This window comes from Athene noctua, chromosome 13, assembly GCF_965140245.1.
Source record: "Athene noctua chromosome 13, bAthNoc1.hap1.1, whole genome shotgun sequence".
Taxonomy (NCBI): Eukaryota; Metazoa; Chordata; class Aves; order Strigiformes; family Strigidae; genus Athene; species Athene noctua.
This window is the reverse complement of record NC_134049.1, coordinates 14,504,461-14,518,835: the sequence shown is the minus strand read 5'-3', so window position 1 is coordinate 14,518,835 and position 14,375 is coordinate 14,504,461. Positions and strand designations below refer to the sequence as shown.

Below are 14,375 nucleotides of genomic sequence, written 5' to 3'. Positions count from 1 at the left end.
AAGCATGGGTTCTCCTAAATGACTGCATTTACGACCACCTTCTCTTTGAACTGCTTCAATTTTGATAAGACTTCCTCCTGCTTGAAACTACGTTTGTGAGAAATCTTTCTCAAAGCCCTTGTGAACACTTAAATGCAAACGTTTTATTTAATCACACAGGGAGAGACTTAGACCATCATGCAAGTATTTCTGCAAAGATTCTGCAAGATCATTAACCAGCAAAAAACGTAAATCTACACAATGCTATTTTAACCCTAATAATAGCCCACTCTGTCCTGGCCTGTGAAGAAACACCGTCATATTCAATCCCAGAGATGTTGAAAGGATGCAGAGCCATCCATGTACCAGGCTCTAAATCTAACTCTCATACAGAGTTTTATTAGAGGGTTTAAGACATGGCTTGTACAGATGCTCTTTGTATCTAACCAAATTGAACACAGTGAGAACAAACCCATTCTAAATACAGCCAAGAAATTTAGCAATAGTTAAAACCATGCAGATATAAAAGAGTATACAAAAACTACATTAAAATAATTTGGTGCTAGATTTCATTTGATTCTTGCACTGTGCACATGAAAATGATAGATATTTGCATACCTCCATGAAGGAAATCCCTAGACTCCAAACGTCCGAATGAATTCCGTACTGTTCTCCTGAAATCCGCTCAGGCTGCAAAAAGACAGAAAAAAATATCTTCTTGAGCCTAGCAAACATACATACTTATTCCACAAAAGCTAGCCCAGGGCAAACAAATCAACTGAGAAAACACAAAGAAGCTTAAAGCTCACAGGCTAACCTGGCAGAGAGCAAATCCACTCTTCGAACATGACTTACTATTTTTTATTTTATTTTATATTTATTATTTTGCCTCTTCTGCAAGAGCAAAGAACTCGGTTATGCTCAGGTTTGTGGCAATGCATTGCTATACACCTTGAAAAGTTGCCCTTGGCATTTGCGCTTGGGCTGTTATATCCAACAAAAAAAGCCAACGGCTTGCACAAGCACAGCAGAGTGCAAGGTCAAGTTGTGAGAGTCCAATGGTATCTACAGCTACTACCAAGCCCAGGCATGGCAGCAAGGTACGCTAGGAAAAGACTCCTTATGTTGAGTCAAGATGTTGGGGAGTAACTGTAGTTTAAAAAGAAAAGTTATTGAAGCCAAAAGAATCAATGAAGTCACGTGCCAGCAATTTTATTTTATATACTTTTTAATTTCATTTTTGACCTATAGAAAAAAAGACTTCACTCAAAACTATTAATAGCAAGTTTAATGCCTCATGAAATAGAATGCTGTAAAATATAACTGCTAGTTTTTACTTGAAAGCTACAATTTAAGCATTTCCAAGGTCAAGTACAGCATGAAATGTAACAATAAAAGGCTCCATGAGACTTCTCTCCCCACTGTGCTGTTAATGCACCTGTCTAGCCCAACCACCTACGAAGCACTGGCTGTATTTTTAGTCTTTAATAATCCAGAGACCTTTTTTAGAAAACAAACTCCCAAATTAGTGCCAGTCCAATGTGTTTTCGGATGTTTACTCTGCACTGCTAATCCCAGGTCAAGAGCTTTTATCGCAGCATGAATGTTAAGTAAAAAACACAGTGCTGCCCACATTTTCTTTAAGGATAGCCTTCCACAACTGCCATAACCTAAAAAACCACCCCAGAATGTAACTGGAACAAAATCTTTTTGACTGAGCCTCATTTTTTTAAAGCTGAACAGCAAACCAAAAATCTCATTTGTGTTTGGTTTTTTTTTTTTTCTTTTTGAAGTTCATTAAGGCAAGTCTTCATTAAGTATAGTTAGCCTAGATCAGCATATCTTAGAAATGTTTGCAACAGCATCATATAGAGATACGATTTTTAAGCATCACTTTATACTGACAATGATCATTGTAAAGATGCAGATATGTAGCCAAAAATGTACACCAACATAATCACCTGCTTTTATAGCATAAGGTGGTATTGGCTATCCCAGCCAAGCACGTTTTGTCACCGGCAGACACTGCACTTGTGGCAAGATGATAAAACCCGTGGATCTTTCCAGTGCATGAAACCCCGGCCCTTCCCGAGCCACCAAATCAGATGCAAAATTCACACTGAGCAATAGTAAATTGTTTATTCTTCTGTTATAACAGCTCAAGTTTTAAACAGAAACTTATATTTAGAAATCATGTATTCACAGGAAATAGTGGCAAGTGAATCATTTGCATATTTAAACAAAAAGTATAGTCACATGAGTATGGAAAAGATGGTGAAAATAAGAATAACACATGCATAAAGTGTGCAACACAGAAATCATTCTAAAGATACACAGATCAAAAATATTTTCTCTTAGAAATTTCGATAACTGGCTACTTTTTTCATTCAAAATTTTTTTCTGTATAAAGTGGTGATAAAATTATTTTATAGAAAACAGTTTTGTTGGAAATTTTAATTTTTCAATCAAAAAGCTTTTTTGCTTTTTGATTTTAAACAGAAATCTCAATTTTTAAAATGGTTTCAAATTTACTCAGTCTGCCAAGTAGGCAGACAAACCAAAGCTTATGACCTTCATTATTTTTTGATGACTAGACTATAAATTTGATACGACAAATGACTCATTCAGCAAGCAAAATAAATTTTAACACAAGAAATCTGATCAAATACATTTTAGCTTAAACTTCTCTTTTTCAATTCACAGAAGAATGCATCACATTCATCCATAAACAATAAGAAAAAAAAGTAATTTATTTAATGTACACCTGGGAAAGAGAACAGTGATCTTAATTTGTACACTAAAAGCATAATACAATTTAATTCTCAGACCTGCTTAAGACCACTCAGTAACAGCTGAGTTGGAAAAGTTGATTAATTTGAAGCTGTTTATTTGTCTGAATCGCTATATTCCAGTTCTTTTAAAAAATGGAGGCATAGAAATCAGCAAGCTTATGAGCAAAAGTATAATACATTAGACCAGTTTTTTTAAAAAAACATTTTTTTCTGCACATAATATTCAGATGACACAGGACAGCCCAAGTCTTTCTAGGATGGTGACATGAGTGTTTCAGAAGCCACATAATGAGTACACCTTGACTAGAAAAGCACTTAGCAAATAAATGGACACCCTGGTCTGCTTTCTTCTTACAAGAAAGTAAGAAAAAATATCTGAAAGTGATTAAAGGTCATGGATTTCTCTCTCCTCTTTTGAGAGGTTTGAAAAATACAAGTATCAACCACTTTGTATTGTTTGCACTTTTTTTCTTTTAAACAAGCCGAACATTTATTTTTTTCCTCATTAATATTATGATGTAAGTAGTTTGTTAAAGAATTTTAATGGTCAAAAGTAAAAGACAACAGTTAATATACCACTCTAAACTGAAGCATTTAAGTTTTCATGTCTGTTAAATGGAGAACTAAAATCATTCAAATTGATCTGATGGAAGATGCACACTAACTTTTTAGTTTACTTTCAGACTGGCTCTCGTCACCACATTAATCTCGATGATGTGAACACCACGTGCCAGCTGTCTGATCAGCTAGAACTGCTAAACTCAGACCTCACATCCTAGTTAACAGCAGCAGCGTTCCTCCAAATGATACATCTTCAGTAAAGCGTCACTTTGATATAGAAATGATGGGAGTTTATGCTTCCAGCGTACAGAAATAGGACAAAAGTAGTCTCATCGTAACAAGCATTCTGACCAAAATTCATACAGCAAAGTGAAACATACTGATGACTTGATATGTATGGCATGAAGATTACACAACATGTAATTTAATGACCTGAAATTCTTAGTCCAATTGTTTTAGCTTCAAATTTCCATGGCAGCTTCACATGGGATGCTGAGGTATCAAGAAGTCCATGGGACACCTGCACAGGTTTAACTGCTTTGCTAAACCACAGGCTCGGAGCAGCTGTTCCCAAACTATGGACAGTATCAGACTGTCAACGGCCTGCTAAGAGCTGTGAGCTATCAGCGACAAACTGGGGGTTTTTAACATTGAACTGGCTCTTTTCTCTTTTTCCAGTTGTTACAATGTACTAAAGGCAACCAAAAATACATATAAGAAACAGTTTTCCAGTATTACTCTTCCGTATCTGCAAGCAGTGCAGCTGTGATAGAGCTGGTAGGTGAGCATGGATAGGATGGGAGCGGGTCTGAGACAGTAAAACGAGTTGCTCTGTGGCACGCACAATTAAGACATAGCTTATGGTAGGGATAGGGAGAGATGAAGTTTGAGATTTGATTTAGAATGTATCTGGCATTACACAGAACAAGACTGTGAACAAATACTTCTATTTAAATGTTATTCCTGCATAAATCCACTTACCGCCATATAAGCATTTGTTCCAACATACGTCTTGGCTATAGAATTCACCAGCTATCAGACAAAACAGTCTGTTAGAACAATATAAAGATAATGTGGAAATAAAATGGGCAATTATTCCTCATTTAACCTACAATCATCATTCCTATAAATCAACTAAAAATTATGTAAAAGGGAACAAATTTATCTGCAAAGGCATTAAAAATGATTAAATCTCTCTTTTGTTCGGAATGAGAGTTCCAATTTAAACAAGCACTGCATTACAGTTTATGGCAGATAACCTTAAACAATTCTGTTAAACAGGATGCTTATCGCTTTAGTACCCCAAACTAGTCTGATATAAAAAGTCAATTTGAAGTAGGATTGAACACACTCATTTTTCAGTCAGCTGGCTCAAGATGTGAATAAAGCCACATTCATCACTTGAATGCAATGAGCACTAAATACGCTGGAGGGACAACAGACTGACAACTTATAATACAAGGCTGACCTTCTCTTTGGTCCTCATGTTTGGCTGAGAGTAAAGGTGCTGAAATTCAAATCAACATCACAGCAAGCTCATGGGTCACTATCAGAGAAGTTCTCCAGGGAGGCCCAAAATGGAAATTAATTAAAATTTGTGCTGCACATTGTAAAAGCCCACCACTATTGTTGCTCCCAATATTAATTTTTATTGTGGGCCAGTTGGGCTCCCCAGACACATCTCTCGTTCTGCCCTCCCTTTTGTCTGGCCAAAACGCTTTCATATCAAAGCTGCATATCAATGAAGTTTGCTATTCGTAAGTAGTAATTACAATATCAGCAGTTTTTACTGTCATTAAACAATGAACAATCATATTCAGATGAAGAAAAGTCGCCCAGAGACTAAAAATGAATAGGGCTGTCCCAGCAGAGGGGAGCTTGCAGTGGGGCTGTTTGTGTGGCAGCCAGGTGATTCTGACATTAGAAAGAGAGCGGGCAGATATCTAAAGGGGGAATTACCTGAGTGCTAACCCCGAAGTCACACAGCTTCACCTGGCCTCGTGTGTTCACCAACATATTAGACGGCTTCACATCTGTTGAGGGAACAAAACGGGATTTAATCTATATTATGCTAGATAAGCATTGTGTATACAGAGTTGGTTATGAATATTGGTACAACGGATTTTAATAGGAAATGTTTCAAAGATATATTTCAAATGCAACCTCTGGTTTGTAACAGTCAGTAGAACAGATGATATTATACCTGTACCTCTCAAATATCTGTTCCTCTCAAATACTAATAATCCATGTTATTAAATCTGCAGGTAACACCAATCTGGGAGGGACAGCAAGTGTACTGAAGGATAGGACCTAGAATTCAAAGTAATCTTGACAAACTGGAAAATCAGACTGAAAAAATCAAGATGAAATTCGATGGGAACAACTGGAAGTACTACATTTAGATAAGGATTAATCAACTCTATAAATATAGGATTAAACAACTGCCTGGAGTGTAGGCCGGAGCAGGTCGGCAAAAAGGATCTGCAGATTACGGCGTGGAGATGACAGAGAGGGAACAAACTGTCACTGGTCAATTTAGGAACAAGCCAAAAGCAACAGTGCAAATGGCAAAGCCTGTTTTAGTATCAAGGGATAGCTGGGCTGACCTTTCAAGGCCCAGCCCAGCCCTGTGACTTTGTACTCTAACGCTGCAATTAACCCTGCCTCCCTCTCCTCTAACAGCTCTCGTTTAATTCCATGTAGAGACAAGAGCAGAATTCAATATTCTATAAAAATTACAAATACAAAGTGTCCCATCCGAACACCTGTATATAGGAACACAGACAAAACACAAACGCATGAGCACGTTCAAGCCTCCTTCTGCCCCAAAAGCAGCTTTGCTCTTGCACACACCATTATTGAAAGCTACTGGCTTCCACCTCCATGGCTTCTACTGCATAAAATTGGCTCTGATCTCATGGTTTCAGAGCTTTTACAGAGGTTAACTACCAGCAATGTCTTAAAATGATTACTAATCCTGTTCCAGCAAATAAAATATCAATGTACATCGCAAAGCCGGAGTGTCAGTGCAAAGATCTTAACGCTGATCCCCTCTGATGTCAAAAGAAGTTTGTACGCTTCTGCTGCATACTGTAAAATCGGCGTGTGAATGAACTGCTGAACATCCAGCCCAACTGTAGTGCAGGAAACATTGAGCATCTTTTCTGTTCCAGGGATCCCAGTCGGAGAGCATAATGTGCGCATTATGGCCTGGCTTAAACTTGGGAAGATTAGCGCACAGTGGCTTTGCCTAATCACTGCTTTCTTCTGTCAAAATGGATTAAAAGCAGTAGCTTGTATCTCTGCCTTCTTTAAAAGTGAACACTAGTTGGGTGCAGATGGATGAAACCCAACTAGAAAAGAACCTAATTTTGTTTATCATTAAGTTTGCCTTTGTTTAGCAGATGTTTTCTGGTACCACAGTAGCTTGCTTAATTTGTCTCTGTAATGTAGAAATGTATAACCTCAATTAACAAGCTGATTAAATGCTTTCCTATATCTGAGCTAAAAATCCAGTTTAAAAAAGGGGAGCATTCAATAGTACATTATAGCTTAAGCGGATCTGTACATTTTAAGTTAGGATCAATACTGTTGGTATGTTTTGCAATTTCTCCCTAAAGCTAAACAAAAAATCAGCCATGAGTGTCTCCATTATGTTACAGCATCAACAGACTCAGTTTGCATATCTCAATCTTCATTTCATCTTCCAGAATTCAATCCATGAGCTGCATTTTGGATGGATTTTTACCTATTCCCCCGCCTTGAGTGATGAGACAAAACACTGCTACAGAGCAATCCACGCAGCCACAAAATTTCTCATATGCTTCCCAACAACATTTTAGGAATCTGTTTTCTAACTAAAACTTCAGGGAGATGCAGATCTTTGCTTATGGCAACCCGCTAAGAGGCACGTTCCTCTCTGGTGTTGAGCGACTGCTAAATCTAACAAGACATGCCGAGTACATCAGCAGGCTCTGTCCTGAATCCAGAGAAGAACAGCAAGTTGCACAGTAATCCCATTTAACCTTCTTTCTAAAAATATGGCAGCCAATAGAGCTACCTCGTTACTAGGCTTGAGCTGAATTGTAATGAACTAAACAGCAGATGCAATTACACACACAGAAGACTGACATTCTGCACCATGAATCCAGCAGTTGACAGTACTAACACCTTTAAAAGAAAACCAGTATAAGAAGAGGTTTTTGCTTTTAACTGTAAATGATGTAACAAAAATAATTAATAACCAAATGAATAAGAGAAACATTTTGGTGCAGTACGGCCGGAAATAGGTTTGTGAGATCAGGACCAGATCAACAGCATTGTTTTTTAAGAAAACAAAAATCCTTTCACTGTGAGTGAAGGGGCTGGGAGGGCCGAAGGAAGCTCTAAGCGTGAGGCACTGTGACCTCATGGAATGTGAAGATGAGGCAACATGCATGTAGCCAGATTTTCTTTCTGTAAGGACTCAACCATGTGCATGTCATGAGCTCAGAGGAAGAGGCAGGGTGGTCTCCAAACACAGCCCACAGGTCCTTCTTCCCTTAACACAACCGCGTCACATTTGACCCATCCCACCAGGAAGAGCTCCCACTGAGGAAGAGCCAAGGCTCTATCCAGCCATCACCTTGTGTCACCAGGGATCTGCAGATCCCATCTCCCCTTCCCTGCTACCATGTGGGATGTGACAGTAAGTCCGTATAATTTAAAAAAACCCCAAAAACCTGTCATTTATTAGGCATTGCTTCATCCCAGAATCTTTCCACAAACAGAACTAAAAAAAAAAAAAAAATCCTAAAAGAAAAAAAAAGCAATTGGCAATCAGCCCATCAGGGAAGTCTATTCAGGCTGGGGACTCTACTGAGCAAGCTGCAAACAAACAAGTACTGCTAACAACTAGTGTCTGTCCTGGCAGCAGAATTAAACAGCACTGCAAATTGGGGGCTTAAGCAAATATTTGCTATGAATTCCAATGGTTGCTTTGGTTTTCTCAAGAAAAAAAGGAAGTGACAACCCTAGACAAAAATGTCACTTCACAAGATATCTCATATTGAAAATGGGGAGAAAAATCACCCAATCAGTAAATTAGCCTTTTTGTTTCATCAACCACTTCAGTTAATGGGTTAAACATTTTTTGTTTTTGGAAAACAAATGTGCATAAATAATGTTCTGCACCATCTGCTTGTGATTAATATTACTGTTTAGAAGTGAAAGAATTTAAACAAGAGCCAAAAGGGGTCATTATGCTCCCATTACCAGTGCTTGCTTAATACAAATGATTTCTATGAAGCATCATTATAGAGGACGAACAAGTCTGCTTTATGATATATCTGCCCAAGTCGTTTCACCTCTCTGCAAATAAATGGGACCTCCAAGCTCTTACTTACCAGTAAACAGAACTGTCAGAGGTTCAGCTTTTTGAACACCAAACAATTCAATCATCTGGTTTTATTGAAAAGCAAACAGATTAATGATTGTGAGGAAAAAAACCCCCCAGATTTTTAAAAGCTGTCTCTTGACTTTTTCTGTCACTTAAAAATATAAAACTGCAACACGCCAGGTTCAAGGGAGACGAGATACAAAAGCACAATTTTAGCGGCAGACAGCTCACTGAACGTTATTGTTAAAGTGAAGCTGCTGGAAGAATGAAAATAGATTCTTGCCATAACGACCTCGTCAGCATGCTTTTTGCAGAGGCCAGGATTATATTTTTTTTTAAATAAGCCTAAGTGGTCCATGAGCATGCATGTATGTGTGCAGCTGTACATATATATATGTAAGTATGCATATATATACACGCACATGCCCTAGTATTTTTGTGTTTCATTATATGTAGCACTAACATTGATTATTTCTTACTAAGCTAAAAAGAGGAGGGGGGAAAGTCAAGTATGCTGCTCTAGACACCTTTGGTGAAGTCCTCACCAAACTATTACTGCAGAGAAGATGGGAACGCTCATCGTCCATTATTGCACTAGTGCCCATCCCTACCAACCAGCACTCCTCTGCTCCAGCAGCTTATGTCAAAGAAAGAGGATCTGAATATCCTGCGATGGGAATATCCTGGGGCAAAAAAGAGATGGTCTGAGTGAGGCATAAACCTTCTTTCTGCCACAGAGAGCCATGCAACCAACAGGCAGTCCAGGAAGATCTCCAGATCAGCAACTCTGCCCAACCTCGCACATCACAAACCAGAAAACTCTTTAAAAACTCTAACACAATTTTAAAACCTAGTCAGAAACCAAGATGCCCAAACCATGCAATATATACTGGTCCCCAGTACACACACAGTCATGCATACAAATACAGATCAGTACAATTAAACACAAGCGGGTAACATTTATTTCCTACATTTCTTTTAATAAGGAGGTGTGAACAGAGGAAAACATACCAGATAAAATGCATACGGTCTATACTTATTCTTGAACTTAACAGATTTTGGTTTGTCTTTATACAAACTTTGACTTTGTACATGATTAGACTTGTTTAATTGCTAATTCTTTTAAAAATCTAAGTTAATTTCTCATTACCCTTCCATTTCTACTTCTTATCCTCTGGGGAAAAGAGCACACTTATCATTGGGACATTCTCACATCTTCCAAAGAAGTGGTGTAGGTGTTAATCTTATGTTTATGTTTGATGTGGGTGTGATGACTATGAGGGTTTATTAATATGCACGGCTATCACCTCATTAGTTGCAAGGTTTTTTTTGAAGTTAAGCTGTAATATTTGCTGAAATGTCTGATCAGGAATAAAAGACTTGCTCATTGTTTGTTTCCTTTGCTTTAATCCATGCTCTAGTCACAGTCATTTGCTGCACTGCCTTACACAGCTTCTTCACGATGATTGCTTCTCCACCTTCGTTATCACCACGGTGAAAATTCTTGACTTCTTAGCCTATGCGAGCTTCCTCCTTGGTCTGCTTTACATGTGACAGCAAGGAAGTCAGGGTTAAACTTTCTTTCGTTTACCTCTGATGCATTTAAAACCAGGAGACAGCTGAAGGAGTTTACTTTGAGAAATAGGCATCTTCCTTGCACTGTATTACTCTGTACCCATTTTTAAGTACACAGACATTCTGTATCTTAAAAATGGGTACAGAGGAACACTGAAAACCAACCCGTTGAGGAAAACCTGCTGGATGCTGGAATACTACTTATCCCCTCCATGGAGCATTTTGCAGTGCTGTTTCTCACCTTGGTCAATCCAGCAACAGACCAAGGCCAGAAAAATCTGAAGTGTGATGAAAAATCAGCTTCTGCTCTTTTGTTTAGACCATAGCAAGGACCATACATAATTCATCAAAAACTCAGAGCTGCTCTTCAATCAAGGCAATGAAACCCATGCAGAAGGGGAGATTGTGTTTTAATGGCAAAGCAAAAAACAGACCCAGGTTCTAAATTTACAGCAGCAGCAGAATAAAACATTATAGTATTTATGCCTGGCCACAACGCTCTCTCCAAATCACATTCAGTAGGCGGCCAGGATCTTTAATGAAAAAATTAAAAATGAAAAAGGATTTCAAATCTGCTTTTTTCTTTTTGGGTGTTATTTTGGGTATTCTTTTGGGGTAAAGACCATGTAGCCTACTCAGAGCGATACCCAGCCACAGATGTTCCAGCTCCCTTTTCTATTTATTCTGACAATTGCTGGGGCAGCTCTGGCATCTGGACTGTTCATCCTCTTGCTACAAGTGGATGAAGCTGGTAAGTCTCCGCATCTGGCTAGTAGGTGGAATGTTTAAACCATCATCCAAAACGAAGCCTCCTTGGTAACCTGTGTCTGTGTCGAGTTGGTCGTGGACTCTGGGTTATTTCTGTCTTTTAATCCAGCGACAGAAGGGGTCAATCAAATACACCAGCAGCCTTAGCATTTCACGCACCCTCTAATCAGAGGTAACAAAGCCAGGTCCTTACTTGATCTCTACTCATTCTTCTGGCCACAGCCCTCTTTCTCCCACCCAGGAGAGAGCCTGTGCTCCCATGGCAGAGCGATCTCCCAGGAGGGAGATGCCACGAGACTGAGGAGGAACCGAAGCCGATGTCCTGTTGCACAGCTGCTCGCTGGGCCGTTACACAAAGGCAGGATCAATCTCCTGCTCCTCTCCACAAAAGTCCGAGGACAGTCAGAGCCTCGGCTCCAAGGAGGTGCAGGACCTCAATACATGCTGGTAATTAGTGTTTCCTATTAGCTTGTTCTCCCCACTCAGTGCACAGATTTCTGGAGGACTCTCTGGAGGTGCCTGACTCCTCGCACTGATCACTCCAGGACGCTGCTCCCTGCCTTGCCAGAGACTCACACCTACTCTCAGCCACCCAAGGAGAAATGGTCTTACCTATTTGGTTTGCAACTTTAAATTTTCTATATGTCTGTCTACTTTACACTCTCTTTCAATCACAAATGATGTCGGTTACTGCATGCTCCAACTGTGCACACGGGCTGAGTGAGCAGATGGGTTAAATTAAACAGTATTGTTAGCAACATTAGGAACCAGAGCAGTTACTTTCAGACACTTTAGAAACATTATAAATGTAATGAGTTTGTCTTTTTTTTTTTTTTTGGGGTGGTGGTGGTGGTGTAGGGGAAAAGACTGCTTTGTTCTTTAAACTGCATTTTCTACTGTTTCCAGAACTGACATTGTTTCTGACAGTTCTAGTATATCTGAATTAACTCACCACAATAGATAAATTTTTAACAAAATGTAACAACATTAACAAACAAGAAATAAATGAGAAGTGTAAAAAAATACACATTCATTTCAGGAAGGAGAATAAACAGCAAAACCCAAAAATGGCTTATGTCCAAGCAGGTTTAAAGTTTCTTTAATTATTCATGACCATATTAGAGGACAATGGGCCACAATTTTAGAGATCTGAGACTCTAGCAGTGTTTGTGGCTGTCACATGAGATTTCTGAAGTATAAGAAAATTCATTATCTATCTTCTATTTTCAATACTAGTCAAACATCTGATTTTCCTTGCCGATTTTTCCATTGGGCACCTGTTTGTAACCTCAAGCATCTAAATCTCTACAAAATTCATTTCTCTCTTCAGTGTTTTTCTTTGTAGGGTAGGAGGGAAGGTACTAAAAGAGAACAGCAGTAAAAATATTTTATCAGAAAATCTGCAAGGCTAATGAGTAAGATTCATTCTGCATTACTCCAACTGGAATCAAACCAGATGTTAGTATGGTCTACTGTCTCCGTAGAAAGTGTTGTTAAAATAAAATAATAAGGTATTTCATTGAAAAACAGAAAACATCTGTTACTCACCTCTGTGTAAAATCTTTAGACTCCATAAATAGGTAAGGCCTTTCACAACCTGAATTTAAAAGAAAAAGCAACATCACATATTAAAGATTCCTGGTAAGAAACACTACACATCTCAGAGTTGTTCAAGGCACAAGCTCCAATGGAGAACAGAGCCAGGACCACAAAAAGGACCACAAAAAGGGGAGACCAAGCATCCTTTCCAAGGGACTGAAGGACCCAGAGTGCTGCATACCTGCTGTGGACTCCACAGCAACAGGTTCTTTAAGAATACACGAATAAGCTTCTTCCTAGGATCTCTAAATTGAAGTTAGTTGAGCTTATACTCAATCCCTTTAGGCTTTTCAGCATATTTTTAATTCATCCACCTTTGCTGTGGTGTTAAAAATCATGAAAGAAAGTGTGTAATGATTTGTTTTCTTGTAACAAACACAGCCCAGTGAAATTAAAGGCCAGAAAATAGCAAAATCTCTACTAGCCTCTTCCACTTCATCCTCTCTCTCCCTTTCTTTTGCTTTGGTGTATCTGTACTTTTTCCTCCTTTAGTTCCCATGCTTTTACTTAATGCAAACACTGAACATTTCTTCTTGAACTGTATAAATTGTCTCATTCTTCATATTAGTCATCCTGGATCAAACACAAATCTTACTGTATCCTATAGTCTCAGAAAATACAATTGGGAACCCTAAAAGATAAGAACTGGGGCAGACTTTGGCCTGCTATTCCAGAATTTGCTCCTGCCACTACCTAAACTGTTAAAACCAAACTCAAAACCTGGTAACTTCAGTACTACACTGGAGTGCCTTCTTTATGAGTTATGTTTTAATAAAAATTTGTAGGACATTCATTTGTAGTATGAATATTCGCAGGTGTATTTCCCAAAACAACAACCCATGACACTTCTTACACAGAACATGCTGGTTCTGAAAGAGCCGTATCTACAAGATCATCACTGGATCCAACTGCCAACCTATTTATTTTCAAAATACAACATAATTATAATAGCCCAAAATTAAACAAGCCGTTCAGCCACCTCCCAAAGAGAACAGTTGGGTGTTACAAGCTATCCTTCTCTGCAGGTGTTGTTTCTGTAAAGTAATTAAACCTCAATACTTCTTGCATTTTTAATATTGTTATTTTTCCTCTAGATTTACTACTTTTACAAGCCCAGAGAACTAACAAGACTCAACAAACATACTTCTACTACTGCTTACTTTTTACCCAAACCATCCCTGCTGTCTCAGCCAGCTTTTTTAATAGAGCAAATCTTTTATAAAGTTTCCATCTACAAGATGACATTTCATTCATTTTCCTGAGACACTCTCTTTGTGCGTCTCCAGAACAATAAAGCATTTCCGACATTTGTAAAGTTGTATGAATTTTTCAGACAAAACAATTACATTCTTTTCATTGTCTGAGCAGACTGAAATGAAATTACTTCTGTTACAGTGATCAAGCAGAAGTGCTAAAAATATTATACAGTATGAAAGCAGATAGCATAGTAATTATCAGCCTTCCTATTGGATTAGAAACTCTTTTTAAAATTTATTCTGTAACCAAAAACAATGTCAGTGGAATCCGAAAATCTTTTGTAAAGCAAATAATGATTCCAGATCCTCAGTAAATTGCTCTATGTGGCAATTCGTGTTGAACTCGCACTCCATACCCAACTATCTCATGGCCTCAGATGGTAATTACCTGTAACAAAAGGCCTTAGTCAAACTCTGCATGCCCAGTGGTGTGGCCTTGTTCATGTTAGCCTTTCAAAAAGCAGACCA

At 38.5% G+C, this 14,375-nt stretch overlaps 1 protein-coding gene across 3 annotated transcripts in view; it reads right to left on the bottom strand.

Moving 5' to 3' along the window:
* MAP2K5 (mitogen-activated protein kinase kinase 5) overlaps positions 1-14,375 on the bottom strand; it is a 140,265-nt gene that overhangs the window by 65,019 nt on the left and 60,871 nt on the right. For 2 of the 3 annotated variants that reach the window (XM_074917412.1, XM_074917415.1), the window contains exons 13-16: positions 12,601-12,649; positions 5,292-5,365; positions 4,314-4,364; positions 598-669 (exon numbers count right to left, since the gene is read on the bottom strand). In XM_074917412.1, the coding sequence (XP_074773513.1) occupies positions 598-669; positions 4,314-4,364; positions 5,292-5,365; positions 12,601-12,649 (246 nt within the window). The remainder of the gene's footprint in view (positions 1-597; positions 670-4,313; positions 4,365-5,291; positions 5,366-12,600; positions 12,650-14,375) is intronic. The other variant, XM_074917416.1, reaches the window with a different exon arrangement.